A 21,913-nucleotide genomic window follows, 5' to 3' on the forward strand; every position below is an offset into this window, starting at 1 on the left:
CGGTGCATATGGTATCGGAATTATATCTCAATGAAAAGTTTTCTCCAATGGAAGAAATAATATAAAATATGTTCACTGACCCCAGTTCAATTTATGTAGAAATAAAAAAAATCATTAACGAGAAAAAAATTTCATATGCTTGGAAATTAACAAATACTTCCAAATAACCCCTGGGTCAAAGAGAAACTGTAATGGAAATTAGACATTTTTGATCTGAACAATAATGACAATAGTATATTATCTAAATTTGTTGCTTGATGTCAAAACATTATTTAGGAGAAATTTAATAGACTTAAATGCTTGTATTAGAAAAGAAGAAAGCCTGAAAATTACTGAGATATAACTATAGATATTGCAGACATTGAAATGTGTTTTAAACTATGTCAATAAATTAAAAAGTTTACAAGAAATTAAAAAAAATAATACCAAAAATATTTTCAGATGAGATAGTTTAATTAGGTTTCTGGATACAAAAATTAATGTAAAAATCATTGAATTTCTGAATACCATCTACATACACAAAATAATTTTTAAAAGAAACACTTTAAAAAATCATAAAAATATGAAATTCACAGGAGTAAATTCGACAGAAAGGAAAGTCTTCTGTCATGAATATTATAGAACTTTTAGAAACATTAAAGAAAACTTAAATAAGTGAAGAGACAGACCATGTTCATGGATTGGAATACTCAATATTATAAGTGTCAATTATCCCCAAATTGGATCTATAGATTCAATGCAACCTCAGTTTGAAAATACCAACTTTTAAAAAACTGTGGAACTTGAAAAGCTGTTTTAAAATTTTACATCAACATGTAGAGGCCTAAAAGAAAGACACTCTTGAATAAGGACAAGATGGGAGAACTTGCTCTAGTAGATACCGAGACATTATAAAACTCTGGTGATCAAACAGCCAACATCATACTCAATGAGCAAGAACTGAACGCCATCCCCCTGAGAACAGGAACAAGTCAGGAATGCCCACTATCACCACTCTTATTCAACACAGTGCTGGAGGTTTTAGCCAGAGCAATTAGATGAGAGAAAGGAATAAAAGGAATCCAAATAAGGAGTGAAGAAGTGAAATTCTGTTTGCAGACGACATGATCTTATATATAGAAAACCCCAAAGAATCCACTGGAAAACTAATAGAAATTATTAACAACTACAGTAAAGTTGCAGGGTACAAAACCAACTTACAAAAATCAGTTGCTTTTCTATACTCCAATAACAAACTTACAGAAAGAGAACTCAAGAATATCATTCTATTTGCAATCGCAACTAAAAGAATAAAGTACTTAGGAATAAATTTAACCAAGGAGGTGAAGGACTTATACAATGAACACTATAAGTCATTACTGAAAGAAATTGATGATGACATAAAGAGATGGAAAGAGATTCCATGCACAGGGATTGGAAGAATAAACATGGTTAAAATGTCCATACTACCTAAAGCAATCTACAGATGAAATGCAACCCCAATCAGAATCCCAATGAAATTCTCCATGGAAATGGAGCAAAGAATCCTAAAATTCATATGGGGCAACCAAAGACCCCAAATTGCTAAGGCAATCCTGAGAAAAAGAACAAAGCTGGAGGCATCACAATCCCTGACTTCAAAATGTACTACAAAGTCATAGTGATCAAAACAGCACAGTACTGGTACAAAAACAGGCACACAGATCAATGGAAGAGAATTGAAAGCCCAGAAATAAAATTGCACACAATGGAATACTACTCAGCCATAAAAAAGACAAAATCATCCCATTTGCAACAACATGGATGGACCTGGAGGGAATTATGCTTAGCAAAATAAGCCAGACTGAGAAAGACAAACACCAGATGATTTCACTCATATGTGGAATATAAACATACACATGGGCAAAGAAAACAGTTCAGTGGTTACCAAGGCAAGGGGGGTGGGAGGTGGGCACAGGGGGTGAAGGGGAGCACTTATGTGGTGACAGGCAAGAAATAACATACAACTGAAATGAACTCAATAAAAAAAAACTTTGGTGATTCAGACAGTGTGGTATTGGTTCAGGGACAGACAAGCAGACCTATGGAATATAGTAGAAAACTCAGAACAGACCTAAACATAAGTGGTCACTTTACATACAAAATATTTGATATTGCAAAATCAGTGGGAAATGAATATACTAAAATCACCGAATTGTACACTTTATTTTTTTTCATTTTTATTTTTTGAGGAAGATTAGCCCTGAGCTAACTGCTGCCAATCTTCCTCTTTTTGCTGAGGAAGACTGGCCCTGAGCTAACATCCGTGCCCATCTTCCTCTACTTTATACGTGGGACGCCCACCACAGCATGGCTTGCCAAGTGGTGCCATGTCTGCACCCGGGATCCAAACCAGTGAACCCCGGGCCATGAAGCGGAACGTGTGCACTTAACTGCTGCACCACCGGGCTGGCCCCACTTTAAAAGGGTGAATTTATGCAATGGAATACCACTTCACACCCACCAGGATGACTAGAATCAAAAGTCAGATAATAACCAGTGCTGGCGAGGACGTGGAGGAGTCAGGATGGGTGTTCACTGCTGGTGGGGGTTAGAGGGTGGACTCACTTTGGAAAACAGCCTGGCAGTTCCTTAAACGATTTAGCAGAGTGACTGTGTGACCAGCAACCCTGCTCCTAGGTAAACGCCCAAGATAAATGAAAACATATGTCCACACTGAACTAGCGCATTGTTCATAACAGCCATTACATGGGAACAAGTCACATGTCCACTGATTGATGAAGAGTAAACAAAATGTGGTATATAAATACAATGAACTATCATTTGGACATAAAAAGGAATGAGATACTTGTTAACGCTACAACATGGATGAACCTTGAAAACATTATTCTAAGTGAATGAAGTCGGTCACAAAAACCACATATTATATGATTGATTTGTGTGGAATGTCCAGAATGGGCAAATCTGTAGAGACAGAAAGTAGATTAGTGGATACTCAGAGCTGTAGATCAGAGAGTAGGGATATAGGGGTGATAGGTAAGGGGTACAAAGTTTCTTTTTTAGGTGATGAAAACGTCCTAAAATTGATTGTGGTGATGGTTGCACGTATCTGTGAATAGACTAAAAACTATTGCATTATATACTTTAAATGAGTTAATTGTATGACATGTGAGTTATATCTCAATTTAAAAATTCCTCTAGTGGACAAAAAAAAATTCAGTGAAGAAAGGATAAACTTTTCAATAAGTGGTGTTGGGGTAATTGTTTATCTGTAGGAAAAAGGGAAAATAATTTCCTACATCAAATCATTCACAAAAATCAATTCCAGTTGGAGAGTGACGTCAGCATCATGGTGGAGTGAGGTGTCTCAGAAATCTCTCCCCTCCAATATACAACAAAAAAATCTGTAATCCAACAGAGGACATCCAAACACAACACAAAAAACGTCAGAGAGACCCACGCAGCCATAGGACGGAGGGTGGAGAGCCTGGAGTCCCCCTCAGAGGAGGTGGAACGGGGTAAGAGAAAACTTCACTCCTTCCCCTTAAAGACTGCAGTGGTGACTGCGGGAGGATCCATGAGGGAAGGAACAGGGGAGGGGACGTTTGTTCACGGGAACATCAAGGGCTCCCGAGGGCCCTTGCAGTCTAGAGGGAAGCCCTCTACCAGGGCAAAAGCTTTCATGGGGGGGGGGGTGACTGTATCAAACCAACACCCCAGGAGAGCAGATAGTGAGAGCAGAGGGAGAAAACCCCGAGAACATGCATGAGAAAGCACCCCTCCCCCCACCCACTCAGCACAGCTCCAGCCCCTGGGATTTCGGCTGAAAGTGGAGGGCTCAGAATATATGGCTCTTGACCCCCACCCACTGGCAATAGGTGGTAACTATGACCAAATGATGCCAGGATGTGAAAGAACAGAGCCACTCCCTCTAGTAATATCAAACATATTAGATCTCCAGACCAGAGAGAAAATGACAAGTACCCAGAAGTCAGTCCTGAGGACACAGAAATATGTAATCTAAATGACAAAGAATTCAAAACAGCTATCATCAAAACAGTCAACAAAGTAAAAGGTAGAGAAACAATTCAATGAGTTCAGGAGCTACTTCACAAAAGAGATTGAAACTATAAAGAAAAATCAATCAGAAATATTAGAGATGAAAGACACAATGGAAGACATAAAACAAAATATGGATTCCATGAATGCTCGAGTGGACACTGTAGAGGAGTGTATTAGCATAATCGAAGATAGACATGTTGAAATGCTCCAGATAGAGGAGGAGAGAGAATTAAGACTAAAAAGAAATGAAGAAAGTCTCCAAGAAATATCCGACTCAATTAGGAAATGCAACATAAGAATTATAGGTATTCAAGAAGGAGAAGAGAAGGAGAATGGAGTAGAAAGCTTGTTCAAAGAAATAATAGCAGAGAACTTCCCAAACCTAAGGAAGAAGATGGAAATCCACATGGAAGACACTGCCAGATCTCCAAATATGTCAATGTAAAAAGTCCTACTGCAAGGCATATAGTAGTGAAACTGGCAAAACTGAATGACAAAGAAAGAATACTAAGGGCAGCAAGGCAGAAGGAAATAACCTACAAAGGAACCCCTATCAGGCTTTCAGCAGATTTCTCTGCAGAAACCTTACAGGCTAGGGGAGACTGGAATGACATATTCAAATCATTGGAGGACAAAAACTTTCAGCCCAGAATACTCTCTCCAGCAAAAATATCCATCAGATATGACGGAGAAATAAAACTTTCCCAGACAAACATAAGCTAAGGGAGCCACAAGACCCCTTACAAGAAATCCTCAAGAAGGCCTCATACCTGAAAAAAAAACTCAACTCCAGCTGGATGAAAAACCTGTGCACGTTTTTAACTTTTCGTTTTGAAATAATTATGGAGTCCTAGGAAATCTAAGGAATATTACAGAGAGGTCCCATGGACCCTTCACCCACTTCCCTCCAATGGTTGCATCTTACATAGCTATCAACAGCTATATTGATACACTATACACAACCATATCTAAACCAGGCAATTGCCATTGGTACAATGTGTTGTGTTGGAAAAAAATCCACTTTTTCACAAAAAAAAGTGAATTTTGTGACCACTACTACAATGAAGATACAAAACTGTTACACCACCACAATCTATTTTCCATTTCCATGATTTTGTCATCTGGAGAATGTTACACATGAATAGAATCATAACCTTTTGAGGTTGGTTTTTCCAGTCAGTGTAACACCCTGAGTTTTGTGCATCAACAGTTTGCTCATTTTTATTGCTGAGTAGTATTTCATGGCATGGATGTGCCATAATTTAACCATCCACCTATGGAGGGACAGTTTGGTTGTTTCCAGTTTTCGATTATTACAAATGAAGCTGCTATGAACAATAATGTACAGATTTTTGTGTGGGCAAAAGTTTTCATTTCCTTGGGATGTACCCCGGAGAGTATGACTGCTGGGTTGTATGGTAAGTATATGTTTAGTGTGGCAGGCAAAATTCTAACATGGCCCCCAAGATTCCTGCCTATGGTGTGCACACACCTTCTCCCAGTTATTCAGCCAATCTGGGTACTGCTGTGAAGGGATTTTCTAGCAATTAAGGTCCCAAATCAATTCACCTTAAGATAGGAAGGTGGGCCTGATCTAATCAGGTGAGCCCCATAAAAACACACAGTTTTCTATGGTTGGTCTAGATGTCAGAGACAGAGGAAGTCAGAGGTTCAAAGCACAAGAAGGACTCAATGCATCATTGCTGGCTTGAAGTTGGAGGGGGCTACATGTCCAGGAATGCAAGTAGCCAGTAAAAGACTGAATTCTGCCAGCAACAAGAATGAGCTTGGAAGTGGATTTTTTTTCCAGGGCATCCAGATCAGAGTTCTTTCTGGCTGACCCCTTGATTTCGGCCTTGTGATACCCTGAGCTAATAACCCAGTCACATGGTGCAGGGCTTTGGACTTACAGAGCTGTGTGAGCTAGTAAATTGTCCTAAGCTGCTCATTTGTGGTAATTTGTTACACAGCAATAGAAAACTAATACGTTGAGGGGTTTTTTTTGTGGTTTTTTTTTTCTTTCTGAGTAAGATTAGCCCTGAGCTAGCATCTGTTACTAATCCTCCTCTTTTATTTGCTTGAGGAAGATTAGCGCTGAGCTAACATCTCTGCCAGTCTTCCTCTATTTTGCACGTGGGTCACCACCACAGCATGGCTGACGAGTGCTATAGGTGCCCAGGATCTGAACCCATGAACCCAGGCCACCGAATCAGAGTGTGCTGAACTTAACCACTATGCCATGGGGCTGGCCCCCTGCATTGAGTTTTTAAAGAAACTACCAAGCTATTATGCAGAGTGGCTGTAACATTTTACATTTCTACTAGCAATGTAGGAGAGATTCAGTTTCTTTGCATCCTTGCCATCTTTTGATATTGTCAGTATTTTTTACTTCAGCTGCTCTAATAAGTGTGGTCATATCTCACTGTGATCTTAACTAGCATTTCCCTAGTGGCTAGTGATGTTGAACCTTTTCATCTGCTATGTGCCATCTGCATATCCTCTCGGTGAGATGTCTCTCCATGTCCTTTGCCCATTTTCTGATTGGATTACTTGGTGTCAAAATTGAGTTTTGAGAGTTCTTTATATGTGCTAGATGTGAGACCTTTGTCAGATATGTGGTTAGTGTATCATATTTCTCTACTTTGTAGCTTGTCTTTTCATCATCTTAAAAAGGTCTTTTCCAAAGAAAAAGTTTTAAATTTTGATGCAGTCTAACTTATTGATTTTTTTTAATCTTACAGATTATGCTTTTGGAGCCATGTTTAAGAATTCTTCATAAAGCCTTACGTCCTGAGTATTTTCTTCCAAAAGTTTCATAACTTACATTTAAACCTATGATCCATTTTCAGTTAATTTTTGTATAAGGTATAAGGTTTAGGTTGAGTTTTTTTCCTTTATTATTTTTTATTGAGGTATAATCGACATATAACATTATATTAGTTTCAGGTGTGCACCATAATGATTTGGTATTTGTGGATATTGTGAAACGATCACCACAGAAGTCTAGGTAACATTTCTCACCACACAGAGTTACAGATTTTTTTCTTGTGATGAGAACTTTTAAGAGCTACTCTTAGCAACTTTCAAATATACGATATAGTATTATTAACTATAGTTGCCATGCTACACAGCGCATCCCCATGACACTTATTTTCTACCATTTATCTGCACCTTTTGACACCTTCACTCATTAGGCCTATCCCCTACCCCTGACCTCTGGCAACCACCAATCTGTTCTCTGTATCAATGAGCTTGGTTTGGGTTTTTGTTTGTTTGTTTTTAGATTCCACATATAAGTGAGATCATATGGTATTTATCTTTCTCTGTCTGGCTTATTTCACTTAGCATAGTGCCCTCAAGGTCCATGTGTGTTGTCACAAATGTCAAGATTTCCTTCTTTTTTTATGACTGAATAATATTCTAGTGTGTGTGTGTACAACACATTTTCTTTATTCATTTAACCATCAATGGACACTTAGGCTGTTTTCATATCTTGGCTATTATAAAATAGCTTTTCAAATTAGTTTTTTGTTTTTCTCAGATAAATACCCAGAAGAGGGATTGCTGGATCATATAATAGATCCATTTTTAATTTTTTGTGGAACCTCCATACTATTTTCCATAGTGGTTGCACCAATTTACATTCCCACCTTCAGTGCACAAGGGTTCCCTTTTCTCCACATCCTTGACAACACTTGTTATTTCTTGTCTTTTTGGTAATAACCATTCTAACAGGTAGTTTTGATTCGCATTTCCCTGATTAGTGATGTTCAGCATCTTTTCAGGTACCCGTTGGCCATCTGTATGTTTTCTTTGGGAAAAGGTCTGTTCAAATCTTCTGCCCATTTTTTAATCAGATTCTTTGGGGTTTTTTTTGCTATTGACTTGTGTGAGTTCTTTATATATTTTAGGTAGTAACTCCTTGTTAGGTATATGATTTGCAAATATTTTTCTCCCATTAAGTAGGTCGCTTTTTCATTATGTCGATGGTTTCCTTTGTTGTGCAGAAGCTTTTTAGCTTGATGTTGTCCCACTTGTTTATTTTGACTTTTGTTACCTTTGCTTTTGGTGTCAGATCCAAAAAATCATTGCCAAGACTAATGTCAAGGAGCTGTAAACCTAGGTTTTCTTCTAAGAGTTTTATGGTTTCAGGTCTTACATTCAAGTCTTTCACCCATTTTGACTTAATTTTTGTGTATGGTGTAAAATAATGGTCCAGTTTCATTCTTTTGCATGTAGCTGTCCAGTTTTCCCAGAACCATTGATTGAAGAGACTGTCCTTTCCCCATTGTATATTGTTGGCTCCTTTGTCATAAATTGATTGATCATATATGCATAGGGTTTTTCTGGGCTCTCGATCCTGTTCCATTGTTCTATGTGTCTGTTTTTATGGCAATACCCTACTGTTTTGATTACTATAGCTTTGTAATATAGTTTGAAATCAGGGACATGGTGCCTCCAGCTTTGTTCTTCTTTCTCAGGATTGCTTCAGCTATTTGAGATCTTTTGTGATTTCATACAAACTTTACGATTGTTTTACTTCTGTGAAAAATACCATTGGAATTTTGATTGGGATTGCATTGAATCTGTAGATTGCTTTGGGTAGTATGGACATTTTAATGATATTAATTCTTCCAATCCATGACCACAGAATATCTTTCCATTTATTTCTGTCTTCTTCAATTTCTTTCATCAGTGTCTTATAGTTTCAGTATACAGGTCTTTCAACTCTTTGGTAAAATTTAATCCTAGGCATTTTTTAAATGCAATTGTAAGTGGGATTGTTTGCTTAATTTCTCTTTCTGATAGTTTGTTACTAGTGTATAGAAATGCAACTGATTTTTGTATATTGATTTTGTATCCTGCAACTTCACTGAATTCATTTATTAGTTCCAACAGTTTTTTGGTGGAGTCTTTAGGGTTTTCTATATATAAAATCATGTCTTCTGCAAATAGTGACAGTGTTACTCCTTCCTTTCCAATTTGGGTGCCTTTTATTTTTTTTCTGCCTAATTACTCTCTAGGACTTACAATACTATGTTGAATGAAAGTGGTGACAGTGGGCATCCTTCTCTTGTTGCTGACTTTAGAGGAAAAGCTTTCCTCTTTTCACCATTGAGTATCATGTTAGCTGTGGGCTTGTCATATACGGCCTTTCTTATGTTAAAGTATGTTTCCTCTATACAGACTTTGTTGAGAGATTTTTTCAGAAATGGATGTTGAATTTTGTCAGATACTTTTTCTTCATCTATTAATATGATTATGTAATTTTTATACTTCATTTTGTTAATGTGGTGTATCACACTGATTGATTTGCAGATGTTGAACCATCCTTGCAATCCTGGAATAAATCCCACTTGATCATGGTGTATGATCCTTTTAATGTATCATTGAATTTGGTTTGCTAAGACTTTGTTGAGGACTTTTGCATCCGTGTTCATCAGGGATACTGGCCTGTAGTTTTCTTCCCTCTGATGTTCGCGTTTGCTTTTGGTAGCAGGGTAACGCTGGCCTCATAAAGTGAGTTTGGACGTATTCCTTCTTCTATTTTTTGGAAGATGTTGAGAGGATTGGTACTAATTATTCTTTGAATGATTGATTGATTGAGAGGATTAGTACTAATTATTCTTTCAATTCTTTGGTAGAATTCACCAGTGAAGCTGTCTGGTCCTGGACTTTTGTTTGTTGGAGGTTTTTGATTACTGATTCCATCTCCTCACTAGTAATAAATCTGTTGAGATATTTTTCTTTCTTCATGATTCAGTCTTCATAGGTTGTGTGTTTCTAGGAATTTATTCATTTCTCCTAGGTTGTCCAATTTGTTGGTGTGTAATTGTTCATAGTCTGTTATGATGCTTTGTATTTCTATGGTATCAGTTTGTGGAAATTAATAGAGAAACCTTAATTAAATTGGGTTTAGGAAGGCCTGGAGGAGGAGCTGTCACGCCCTATCTTACATCATCAATTACACCAAACAGGGAGACAGATGCTTGTATCTTTGACGGGAAGTAAAACTACTTTACTACTAAAGGAAGATTTCTCTGCCTACCTGGCAACAGACCAGCCAATGAGAAATGCCACAGCTCAGCCAATGAGAAATGCCACAACTCAGCCAACCAGAAACACCACAGCTCAGCCAATGAGAAACACCACAGCTCGGCCAATGAGAAACGTCGCAGCTCGGCCAATGAGAAACATTGCAGCTCGGCCAATGAGAAATGTCGCAGCTCGGCCAATGAGAAACGCCACAGCTTGGCCAATGAGAAACGTCGCAGCTCAGCCAATGAGAAACACTGCAGCTCAGCCACTGAGAAATGTCACAGATCACCCAATGATAAGCCGTTGCTGCCCTGAACTGTTACCTTCTTCCAATGGACTTTCAATTAGAAAAACCCTCCCCCTCCCCCTTTTTTTCTATAAAAGCAGTTCCCTGGCTTTGTTTTCCAGACTTGCCTATGGTTCCCCATAGCGTGTACATCCCGGATTGCAATTCCTATGGCTATTCCCCAAAAAACTCATTTTGAGGGTAAAATGACAGGAAAATTTTCTTTCTAAGTTGACATATATGGTGTCAGAAAAGTGGGATCCAAAGGAGGTGACCCCCGAGAGATGGGGCCCCCAGAGGCAAGTGAGGCACCCGCACCGAGCCCTTTGTGCTCATCACTTGTGTGAGCTGCTGCCTGCTTTCAGCTTGGTGAGTCTCCTCTTGGATTTTGAGCTCCCCTCCCTTTGTGTTCTGAGCTCTCAGACTTTATCCAGGATCAAGAGAGGGTTTGTCCTCTCAGGGGAGGGACTTTGTCCTCCTGTTCAAGGCTCTGTCCTTGGGTTTAAGGCATCATCCTTGGTGAGTGCTCAGTCATTTTCTGAAGGTAACACAGTTCCTCCTGGGGTTCAGGCTTGCTGAAAATCCAAGAGTTTTTGTTTAGTTTTTAGATTCCTTTTGGAGTCTGGGCTGGGAATCTAGCAACTTTCTTTGGTTTTTAGATTCCTAAAATCTAAATTTGGTTTTTAGATTTTAGATGTGGTTTTTAGATCAAGGTTAGCACTCTAGCAACTTTCTTGGATTTTCAGAGGAAATTTCAGAAATTGGATCCTAGTCATCTAAGTGTTCTGAGGGAAACCCTCTTTCAGGGACCCTGGCTGCGTTTATGTTTAAGAACTGTGGGCTGGGGCCAGACCGGTGGCACAGTAGTTCAGTTCACACACTCTGCTTCAGCAGCCCAGGGTTCATGGGTTTGTATCTGGGGTGTGGACCTGCACACCACTCATCAAGCCATGCTGTGGCCGCATCCCATGTACAAAATAGAGGAAGACTGGTACAGATGCTAGCTCAGTGACAATCTTCCTCACCAAAAACCCCCACCAAAACACGTGCATTTTTAACTAAATGGGCCAAACAAACCACAGGAAGTCCAGAATTGCAATCGCCATTATGGAGAACTTTTGATCTCCCCAGACTAGCTTTTCTTAAAACCAAATTGGAAGACTGCAGCTCTAAATTTAAGCAGAATGAATGGTATATCTACTTTCCTTGGTACCTGGAGGCTTCTGGATGCACACAAAGCTCTAAAATCATGCCACTACAAGACACCTTGTCTAAATTAGCCAAAACAACTAGAAAACAAAGAAAAAACAAACTGGCTTCTGAAGCCTCGTGTTCCCCTCCCCCTTCTTCTTTGTCTCAGGCACCCTCTTGTCTTCCCAGACCCCTCTGTCTCTGGCTCCACCCCCGGCAGCCTTCCTGCGCTCAGGCTCTGCCCCGGACCATCCTCCTATCTTCCCCTCTGGGAAAACTGGCCCCTTTGAAATCAGACACTCTGAAGATTCAAATGCTAAACCCCTAATTACTAATTCTAAGTTAACTGGAACAAATCAACAACCAGAAGGAAACATTTAAATAGCAATTACCCTAAACTTTCGATAAAAGACAAAATGACTCCAAAAAACAGCTCTACCAGGATCCTTACAGCATGCAAATAAAAATCTTTAGTAAAAGACTTTTGACCAGCTGAACAGCTAACCTTAACTAAGTCCATCTAGCAGAAATACAATTTGGATCCAATTATTCTTTTGAGTTTCATACCTGAGACATGGCTAAACTTTTTAAATGAAAGCTGTGAGATCTCTGTCTGTGCCTGTCTATATGTTACGGACGTCTATGTGTGTATGTTTATGTGTGTATGTTATGGAGATGTGATATTTTTCTACCTCTGTATGGTGTTGCCAAAACAAATGTGTAAAAAAGCTCTATTTAATTGACTTGAAATTAAGTGCTTATAAGTTGTTTTCTTAAATCTGAGAAATACAATAGAAACTAACTCAAATGCTTTTCAAGTTTATGTGATCTAGGATTAATCTTTAGTAAATGAAAGCTAGTTGAAGGTTGTTGGTGTAAATAAAAAACGGGTATGTCTTCAGAGTTTTTAGTGTTGGACATAAGGCAAATGTGCAGCTTTTTTCTCTGCCTGAGTTTACTGGTCAAGTAGGTGCATGCTGTCCCTGTTATAAAATTTGTTGGTAAGAAAGTAACTTAAGGGGCCGCCCCGTGGCCGAGTGGTTAAGTTCGAGCGCTCTGCTTCAGCAGCCCAGGGTTTCGCCAGTTCAGATCCTGGGCACGGACACAGCACTGCTCATCAGGCCATGCTGAGGCGGCGTCCCACATGCCACAACTAGAAAGACCCACAACTAAAATATGAAACTATGTACTGGGGGGATTTGGGGAGAAAAAGCAGAAAAACAAAAGAAGACAATTGGCAACAGTTGTGAGCTCAGCTGCCAATCTAAAAAAAAAAAAAAAGAAGAATATTCCTATAAAAAAAAGTAACAAGATTTAACTTAAGATGATGGTTGGATTATTTAATTTAATCCAAGCATGATTGTTAAAAGCCAGTAATTAAAATAAATGTAAATAAGATCAAAGTTTATGCCAAGTTAAACTACATACTAGATAGTCATTGAATATCTAAATCACCTTTCAAACAAGACAAAATACCAAAACATTAATTACTGAACATAGATTTATCTACTTTTGGCTTCCTATTGCAAAGAAACTAAAGATAAATTTGGGTCTGTTGGTAACCATGTCTTGTGCCACACTGAAAGATCGCGCTATTCAAAAGGGCATATACTCCTAGAAATTATGAAATGTATTTATAAATCTGCCAGTCCACGGTTGCTTACTTCTTAGTTTTCACTAGGATTTGGGGATTCCAAGGGTTAAGAATTCTAATCTATGCAAGAAAAGCTACTAGAAACAAAAAGGGAAGCACCTCTGAGTGCAAGGAAAGCAGGATGTGTGTTTCAGTAAAAGAAGGAATGAGGGATGGAAATGTATTCTGTTGAGGAAAAGAAAGGAATTCTGTCCTAAAGAGAGACTGCTTAATCCAGAATGGGAAAGAAGAAAAATAGGACAAATCTAAGTGTAAAAAGCAAGTTGTAGAAGGTTGGGGAAAGGAATCTCAGGAAAAGAATTTTATGAGCAGTCAGGACTGGCTAAGATTGGAATGAGTAAATTTTAATATCAAAATAAGCCAATGCAAACTTAAAATATGGCTTTCTTTTGTGTTAAAAGGACAAAGTTTTCTTGGGTTATTGGGCTGCTGATGAAACAAATGGTAAAATCTTCTTTGCCTTTAAGCGATATGCCTAGAAAACAGAGATTTTATATTTTATCAAAATAATTTCCTGCGTTTTCTTTTTCTTTATCAGATCTTTCATTACTTAGGAAAACCGAGACTTCTTAGTATTGAAGGAGTTAAGTTTTGCTTACAACTGTGTAACATTTTCTATTTGCCTTTGAAACCTGTTATTGTTACTTTAGTCAAATAGATGCTTAAGGATTATTTCGTAATGATCTGTGATATTTGGTCAACTGTCCAAATCTCTTAATATTTTTGACAAACTTCCCCAAATATTCAAATCCTAAATGATGTTTTTTCAACCTGGATGTAACTTTGGGATTTTCCAGAGAGGACCTGGGACATCTCAAAAGATTTATTAGCTCTTCTTATAAAAAGAGAAATATTACACTAATTAGTCTTATTTGGTATGTGAAATTACATGAGCAGCATGATCGAATAAGCAATAATAAACCTTTTAGGTTATATTGTATGGGTGAGTGTTACTAGCAAGTGTTTTAGAAATTGTATAAAATTTTTAAAAATATGATATAGCCTAATATAATGTTATTACCTGTAATTCTAATTACTATTAAAATATATGTTGCAAAAATACCCAAATTTTCTTGTCAATTGTATTTACCCGTCGCCTTTTCTAAAAACAGTCTTTTGTCAGTTACAGACAGCTGTTGTTTTACTGTGATGCTTTTACACGTTTCATTTTCAAAAAGATTCATTAAAGTGACTCTGACAAGTACTCTGGAATATAGGTTTTGGTAGCTTTAAGATCATAACACTGAGCTGGGTGGGAATTTCTGGAACTTAAGCGGAGGACTGATTGTTCTAATGTTTTGTTTTCCAAATGTCAAGGACCCGTTTTTCTCCTCTCCTTTAAGCTCTCTATGATTTACAGCAACTTGGTAAAGTGTATCTTTGCAAGAAGGGTTGAAACATTTATCTTTTTCTCTCTGCCTGATCCCCTCAGGATTTGGTAACTCATAAGTATTCTTTTCATGACAGTGTATGTATTTGCATGCGTTCACTGAAGGTCTGTTCTCCTTGTAATAGGACGCAGTTGGAAATATTGGCTGGATTATTCTAGATAAGCCTTTATCTAAAATGTCATATTCAAGAAAGATGTACATAGACTAAAAAATGACCAGACAGCTTTTAGGGACTGCTTTGAAAAATCAGCCTAGTACCTTGCTTACAAGGTCCAGCAAAGCAATCTTGAAAAAGCTTATATGATCAATCACTAGTCTTGCTACATTTATATAAATAATCAGGCCAAGCCTAATACAAACAAATTAGTTTTACTATGATTATCTTTATTTTTTAGAATGGAGGTTATTGTGGAGAGAGAAATTATGCTCACACCTTTGTAGGTATTAGATTCTAGCCCTATTGTCTTTAAGGTGTTGTTATACCTGTAAGCTGGGCTGGACCCTAAATTCTTCTAGTGTCCTTAAATGTCTGGCTGTGATACTCCAAACTGACATTTCCACTTTTAGTGCCCTTGAAGTCTCCTTGGGAGGGACTACACCAGGCCCTCCTCTCTACCCAGATGCAGCCAAACTTCAGGGACTCGAGCCTTGGGTGCACATCTCACAGCTGAAGAAGGCTCACCTGACATCTGGTCCTGAACAAACACTGGGGACCTCAAATCAAACTGACCAGGAAGAGAAGCAGCCGACGTCTGAGGCAGACAGCTTTCCCAGGACGAGTGGACCAGGCCTAAATACCCTTTTCCACTGTTGTTTCTTTATTTTCTCCCTCTCTTTTGTGGAAGAACAATGCCCTTGCTGACGTTTCCCAATCCCTTCCAAACAGGGGAACCTCTCTGATTGCTGGATTTGCCATCAGAAACCTCAGTGTGTCTTAAGACAGTAATGACCCTTAGTTCGCCCTATAAGTAATTTCACTGTGATTCCAGATGCTGTTGATTGTCTAAATTGCTTTGCTGGCCCATTTTACTGACTCGGGGTGGTAAGGCCATCTAAACTCATTTATTGCTTTAATTTAACCTAGCCTTGGGAGGAGAAAACAGGATCTTCTGAATATTTGTATGAAAAATTCTGTGCGGCCACCAGTGTAACCCAGGCCATCTGTAAATTTCTTGATATACCCAGGCAACCTCTCAGCATGTAACAAAATAGTATCTGAGCCTTGTTACACGAGGCTAACGCCTCTATGCTGATGAACGAGTCTACAGATGATGTCACTGATGTGGGAGCCTTGTGTGCACCCCCTGATTACCTCTTCATCTGTGGAGGTTTCAGTAATGGCCTTTATGCCTGGGCAACTCATTGCCTTGACAGCTGGGGAACAGAAGGACAGCATGCCCTTGCTGTATCCACTGTCCTGTGTTCGCTGCCTGAGCAAACAGAGACCTCTCATTGTCTCTCCCATTGAATCTGCTCTCCTATATTGAGTGCATATTTACAAATGTTATATCCTTTTGTTGGATTGACCCCTTTATCGTTATGCAATGCCCTTATTTGTCTATGACAGTCTTTGTTTTAAAGTCTGTTTTGTCTGATATAAGCATAGCTACCTCAGCTTTCTTTTGCTTTCCATTTGCATGGAATAGCTTTTTCCATCCATTCACTTTCAGTTTGTATGTGTCCTTATGTCTGAAGTGAGTCTCTTGTAGGCAGCATATAGATGGGTCTTGTTTTTTTAAACATTCAGCCACTCTATGTCTTTTGATTGGAGTATTTAGTCCATTTACATTTAAAGTAATTGTCAATAGGTATGTACTTATTGCCATTTTGTTAATTAATTGTTTTCTGGCTGTTTTGTAGTTCCTCTGATCCTTTCTTCTTCCCTTACTCTCTTCCTTTGTGGCTTGATGTCTTTCTTTAGTGGTATGCTTACATTCCATGCTCATTATTTTTTTGTGTGTCTACTATAGGTTTTTGATATATATGTATCAGATATAGGGTTATATATATATAGGGTATATATATATATATAGGATATAGGGTATCTTGAGGTTTACATATAACAAGTTCTATTTATAACAATGTATTTTAAATTGATAACAACTTGAGTTTGAATACCTTCTAAAGCTCTGCATTTTTCCTCTCCTCCCTCCACATTTTATATTTTTGATGTCACGTTTTACATCTTTTTATTTTGTGGATCCCTTGACTAGTTATTGTAGTTTTCGTTATTTTTACTACGTTTGTCTTTTAACCTTCATTCCAATTGCTGCAGCACTATTTGTTGAAAACACTATTTTTCTTTATGGAATTGCTTTTGCACCTTTATCAAAAATCAGTTGATTAGAATTGTATGGATCTATTTCTGGGTTCTCTGTTCTGTTCCACTGATCTATGTGTCTACCCCTTCACCAGTAACATACAGTCTTGATTACTGTAGCTATATAATCAGAGTCAGGTAGAGTCATTCCTTCCACATTATTCTTCTTTTTCAAAATTGTCTTAGCTAGTCTAGTTCCTTTGCCTTTTCATTTAAGTTTTACAATAAGCTGTCTATATCTACAAAACGTCTTGCTAGAATGTAGACAGGAATGGTGCAACCTTATGTATCATTTTAGAGAGAACGGATATGGCTACGTTAAAATCTTCCAATCCATGAATATGGTGTAGATCTTTGATTTCTTTCAGCCATGTTCTGTGGTTTTCAGCATACAAGTCCTGCGCGTGTTTTGGTAGATTTATATCAAAGTATTTTATTTTTTGAGTGATTTTAAATGGTACTGTATTTTTCATTTCAGTTTCCAAGTGTTCATTGCTTGTATATAGAAATACAATTGATTTTTCTATGTTGGTCCTGCAGCCTTGCTAAGGTCACTTATAGGTTTTAGGAGGTTTTTTGGTTTGTTCATTTGTTTTTGGTAAATTCCTTGGGATTTTCTACATAGACCATCATGTCATCTGCAAATAGAGTTTAATTTCTTCCTTTCCAATCTGTATGTCTTTATTTTCTTAATGTGCTGGCTAGGACTTGTAGAACTATTTTGTATATGAGTAGTGACATCCTTGCCTTGTTTCTGATCTTTGGTGGAAGACATTCTTAGTCTTTCCCCATTACATATGATGTTAAATGTAGGTATTTCTGTAGATGTCCAGTATCAATTTGAGGAAGTTCCACTCTATTCCTAATTTGCTGAGAGTTTCCTAATTTCCTGGCTCACATAATTCACAGAAATCAATTTCAGGTAGATTAAAAACCTATTTGAAATAATTACAGACTCACGATAAATTGCAAAAATAATATAGAGAGGTTCCATGTACCCAATACCCAGTTTCCCCCACTGGTGACATCTGAGATAACTAAAGTGAATTGTTGATGGTACAATTAACTAGACCACAATTATCTGGTTTTACTCAGACTTCACCAGAAAAATCTATTTTTGAAAAGCAAAATTATAAAGGTTATAGATCATAATACAGGAGAACAGATTCATGACTTCAGAATAAAGAAAGATTTCTTGAACAAGACAGAAGGACAGAGAATAAAGGAGAAGGATGATAGATTTGGCTACCTTAAAATTATTAACTTCTGTTCATCCAAAGACACCATAAAAATAGTGAAAAGACAAGCCACAAACTGAGAAAAAATTATTTCCAACGTGTGGAGCTAGTATCCTGAATATATAAAAATGCCTGTGGATCAATAAGAAAACAATAAAAACATCCCAGTGGAAGGATGGGCAAAAGAATTGAACAGGTACTTCACAAAAGAGGAGAGCCTGTGACCAAACATGCAGACCCGCCAGCAGGATGTGTGGGCTATGTGTAGATGTCACCCGGTTCAATGAGGTGTGGGAACAGTGTGAGCCACACATGTCTGGGGGTGGGCGCACACAGCAGGCTGTGTTTAGAGACTCCGCCTGGCTGGTGCTGCCAGCATGTGAAGTGTGAGTGCAGGGCAGGGGCTGGGGAGGGGGCAGCAGGACACAAGCAGGACAAGGCTGGTTGCAGTGTTTTCCCTGCCAACCTTCCTTCCAAGGGCCCTTGTTTTGAAAGGTTTATTTACTATTTGGCGTTTATTAGTAATACATTCCTTTTGTTTGTGTGTTTTTAAACAAGCAAAAAAAAAAAAAAAGCTCTGCCAGACAGAGCAAAGCCACATAGTGTCCCCGAGCCGGCAGAGCAGTGGTAAGGCCCCTGCCCTGTGGCCTCCTCTTGCAGAATCACCGAGTCCGAGCACGGGAGGTACAAGGTGCTCTACAGCTCCCAGCTGCTGTTCCGACGCCGCCTCTACGCAGACCTGGAGACCGTCCTGTACCACGTGCACCTCTTCAAGCCGCTGTCGCTGCTCATGAAGCAGGCGTCACTCTACATCCGCAACACCGTGCCGCAGACGGCCTTCCAGGCCCTGACCAGGTGTGGTCCCCGGGCCTGCTGCGGGGAGGGGAGTGGGCTGCCTGCCCTCGTGGCGGCCATGGGGGGTGGCACAGTGGCCCTTTGAGGTGCGCTTTTTATTATTCCTTATGCCCGAAGAGCCCGGGTCAGGAGTGAAGGCCGGTGCCGAGGGGCCCCGAGTCCGTGTCATTCCCACTGTTCCACATGCTCTCCCATGACAGTTGCAGAAACATACCGGTGAAAGGACAGTTTTACTCAAGCACATGTCACATGAATCTGTCTGCTCCTCTTGGGAATATCCCAGAAGAGGCTGAGGAGTGAGGCACCAGTTAGAACCCATTTTCCCAGTGAGCCATGGGGACACAATGAGGACTGGGACCACCAGATCCACCAGGCCAACAACAGCTTTCTCTCCCAACCAAATGTTACTTTTCTGTGTGCCTCCCACCTAGTCCCCTATTCCACCCTCCCTCCCTCTTCCTCAGAAAGCCGTTCTCCAAAGATCTGGATCTTTCTCTTCCTACACACCTTCACCTGTGCTGTTCCTTCTGCTCCAACGCTGGTGACCTGCCAGGCTGGTCACCCACCCTGGGAAGCTGGGTGGAGCGCTGCTCATGCTTGCCCGAGGGTCTCCTCCAGTGCGTATGGAACAGCCACTGCCCTGTGCCTGCTCTGGGAGGAGGGCCGAGAGAGGCAGACCCAGTTTAGAAGCGGAGGCTGACAAAGAATAGCGCAGTGGGGTGCCCCGGGACCGTGGGCAGTCGGTGCCGCGCTCAGTGCAGCAGTGAAGGACAGTGACTGGTACTTTGAGGAGGTGAGCAAAGGCTGACCTGGAGAAGGAAGGAGCAGACATTCATCAGGTGGACAGTTCACTCACTGCCGGTCTGGGGCAGGAGGTGCAGACCACCTCTACACTTGTAGAGCCAGCAACAGGTGCGGCCAAGAGCTGCTCCCCGCGTCGCCCCCCACACACCAGCACATCCTTGTTGAATGTACTAGTACAGGAGAGGGGGAGGCAGGAGAGGGAGGGAGCAGGCTGGGGACACGGGAAGGAGAACTCAGGGCTGAGAACCTCTCCTTTTAGTCCCACCCTCTGGCAGCAGCTGTGCCCAAAGAACCGGGCAGGTGTAGATTGGGCAACCCCCAAACAGTGCCCAAAGCTGCAAGTCAGGACAGGGCACAGCAGGAGGCTCGTGCTGGGGAGGCGCTGGAGCATTTGGGTGTCCAGATCCTCAGTGGTGAGTCGAGGAGGCTGGACCCTGTCCTGCCTGGTGAGTGACAGGAAGTAGCTGGGGACCTCTCTTAGGGAAAGGGAAGAAAACAGCTATTTATGAAGTGCTCACTGCATCCTAGGTAGCTACATCCATCATGGCTTTATTCCTTTCTGGAAGGTCAGGAAACAGAAGCTCACAAAGGCCAAGTGGTGGGGCAGGGAGCTCAGCTAGGGAGAGGCGGAGCGCACCAACCTCAGGCATCACCTCACCTGGACCTTGGAAACAGCTGAGACAGCAAGCTGCAAACAATGGTTCCCATAGTATTGTCGAGAGCGTCAGAGTGACTCAAGTGCCCGCGGCTGGGCCTTAGGAGACGGCAATGAGAAGGAGTCCTGGGGCCCTTGAGCTTTGCTAAGATAAGAGGCTATGTGCTAGTGCCACCTCCTGGGGCAGGAGGCTCTGAGATTAACACCGCTGACAGCCAGCTTGTTGGGGCTGCTCCCTGGTGGGGCATGGGTAGGTGAGAGGCATGGAATAAGGCCACAGTTACAGGAAAATGATTAGAGCAGAAAGTGGGAAGCTTTTAATTCTAGGGGCTGGGTGGAGAGAGGGAAGGAGGCATTCTCCTTTGTAGGCTCATTGGACTGGAATCAGAGCTCCTCATGTAGGACCTGGGACCAGCTAATCAACCTCTCGGGGTTTCCATTTCCTCTTGTAAAATGGGGGTGGTTTGACCTACCTTGCAAGGCAGGTGGGGCTGAGCAGCCGGCCATTCTGTGTTCCAGGATCCACTGCATCTGCTTTTACAGCACCAGGCTCAGGGAGGTGATCACAAGAGACCTGCTGCCCTCCTCCGCCATGATCAAAGACTTGAGCCAAGAGTTTGGGTTGCCCCTTTCACAAGAAGATCTCAGAGATGGGAAACTGTTCGCTGTGCCACCTCAGCCTGCCCCCAATCTCGAGGACTTACGAAGTCGGAATTCCACCTTCACTGATGAGATCCATGCCCACCAGGAGAAGTACCTGCAGTGGCGGAATGCCATGATGCTGAAGAAAAGCCAGGAGCACAGCCTGATCCAGGTGGGCAGTCTCTCTCCCTGGGTCGGGGGTCCCAGGCCTTTACCCCACCTGGGCTGTCCAGTCACCTGCCAGGAGATACAGGGCAGATGGCCAATTCCTGAGCCGGGCATCTGCCTCCGGCCGTTATCTGCTCTCACTCCCAGCCCCGGTGTACCTCGTCCTTCCTGAAAGGTGAAAAAGAACGCTCTTAGGTTTATCACCTTTACCTTGGCCACAGAGTTCATCTTAGAGAAAGAACTGTTGCGTGTGTGTGTGTGTGTATGTGTAACATCTTGCTTAAGCTGCTAAGGGCATGGATATTGAGATGCCCAAGCAACACTGGCGATGAACTAATCTGCATGAGAAAATGGGAATAGAAAGGAAGGGAAGAGGAGATTGCGGAGCTGGTGAGGTGACAGAGGGCTGGGTGCTATGTGCCCTGGGCCAAGGAGCCCCTCAGCCCATACCACCCAAAAAGACTTAAAAACACTGACATCCACGGCATGACTTGTAGTCGTTCGCCCGTGGTCCGTCTGGGTGAAGCCCCTCCCTCAACCCTAATCTCTAGTAGAAAGTGTCTCACAAGTTTGTAAGCTTTCTATGTGTACACACTGTATGAAAACCAGTGAGGAGGCTGCCATTAGTA

General features: G+C 40.8%; 1 protein-coding gene across 7 annotated transcripts in view; it reads left to right on the forward strand.

Annotated features, from left to right (window-relative positions):
• The window catches only part of CFAP92 (cilia and flagella associated protein 92 (putative)), a 126,687-nt gene that overhangs the window by 64,494 nt on the left and 40,280 nt on the right, over positions 1–21,913 (forward strand). For all 7 annotated transcript variants that reach the window (XR_011426778.1, XM_070237185.1, XM_070237187.1 and 4 more), the window contains 2 exons: positions 18,821–19,015; positions 20,994–21,288. Coding sequence is in view for 6 of the 7 variants with exons in the window: in XM_070237185.1 (XP_070093286.1) it covers positions 18,821–19,015; positions 20,994–21,288 (490 nt within the window). In the remaining variant the exon portion in view is untranslated. The remainder of the gene's footprint in view (positions 1–18,820; positions 19,016–20,993; positions 21,289–21,913) is intronic.

Source organism: Equus caballus, chromosome 16 (genome assembly GCF_041296265.1).
Source record: "Equus caballus isolate H_3958 breed thoroughbred chromosome 16, TB-T2T, whole genome shotgun sequence".
NCBI classification, from domain to species: Eukaryota; Metazoa; Chordata; class Mammalia; order Perissodactyla; family Equidae; genus Equus; species Equus caballus.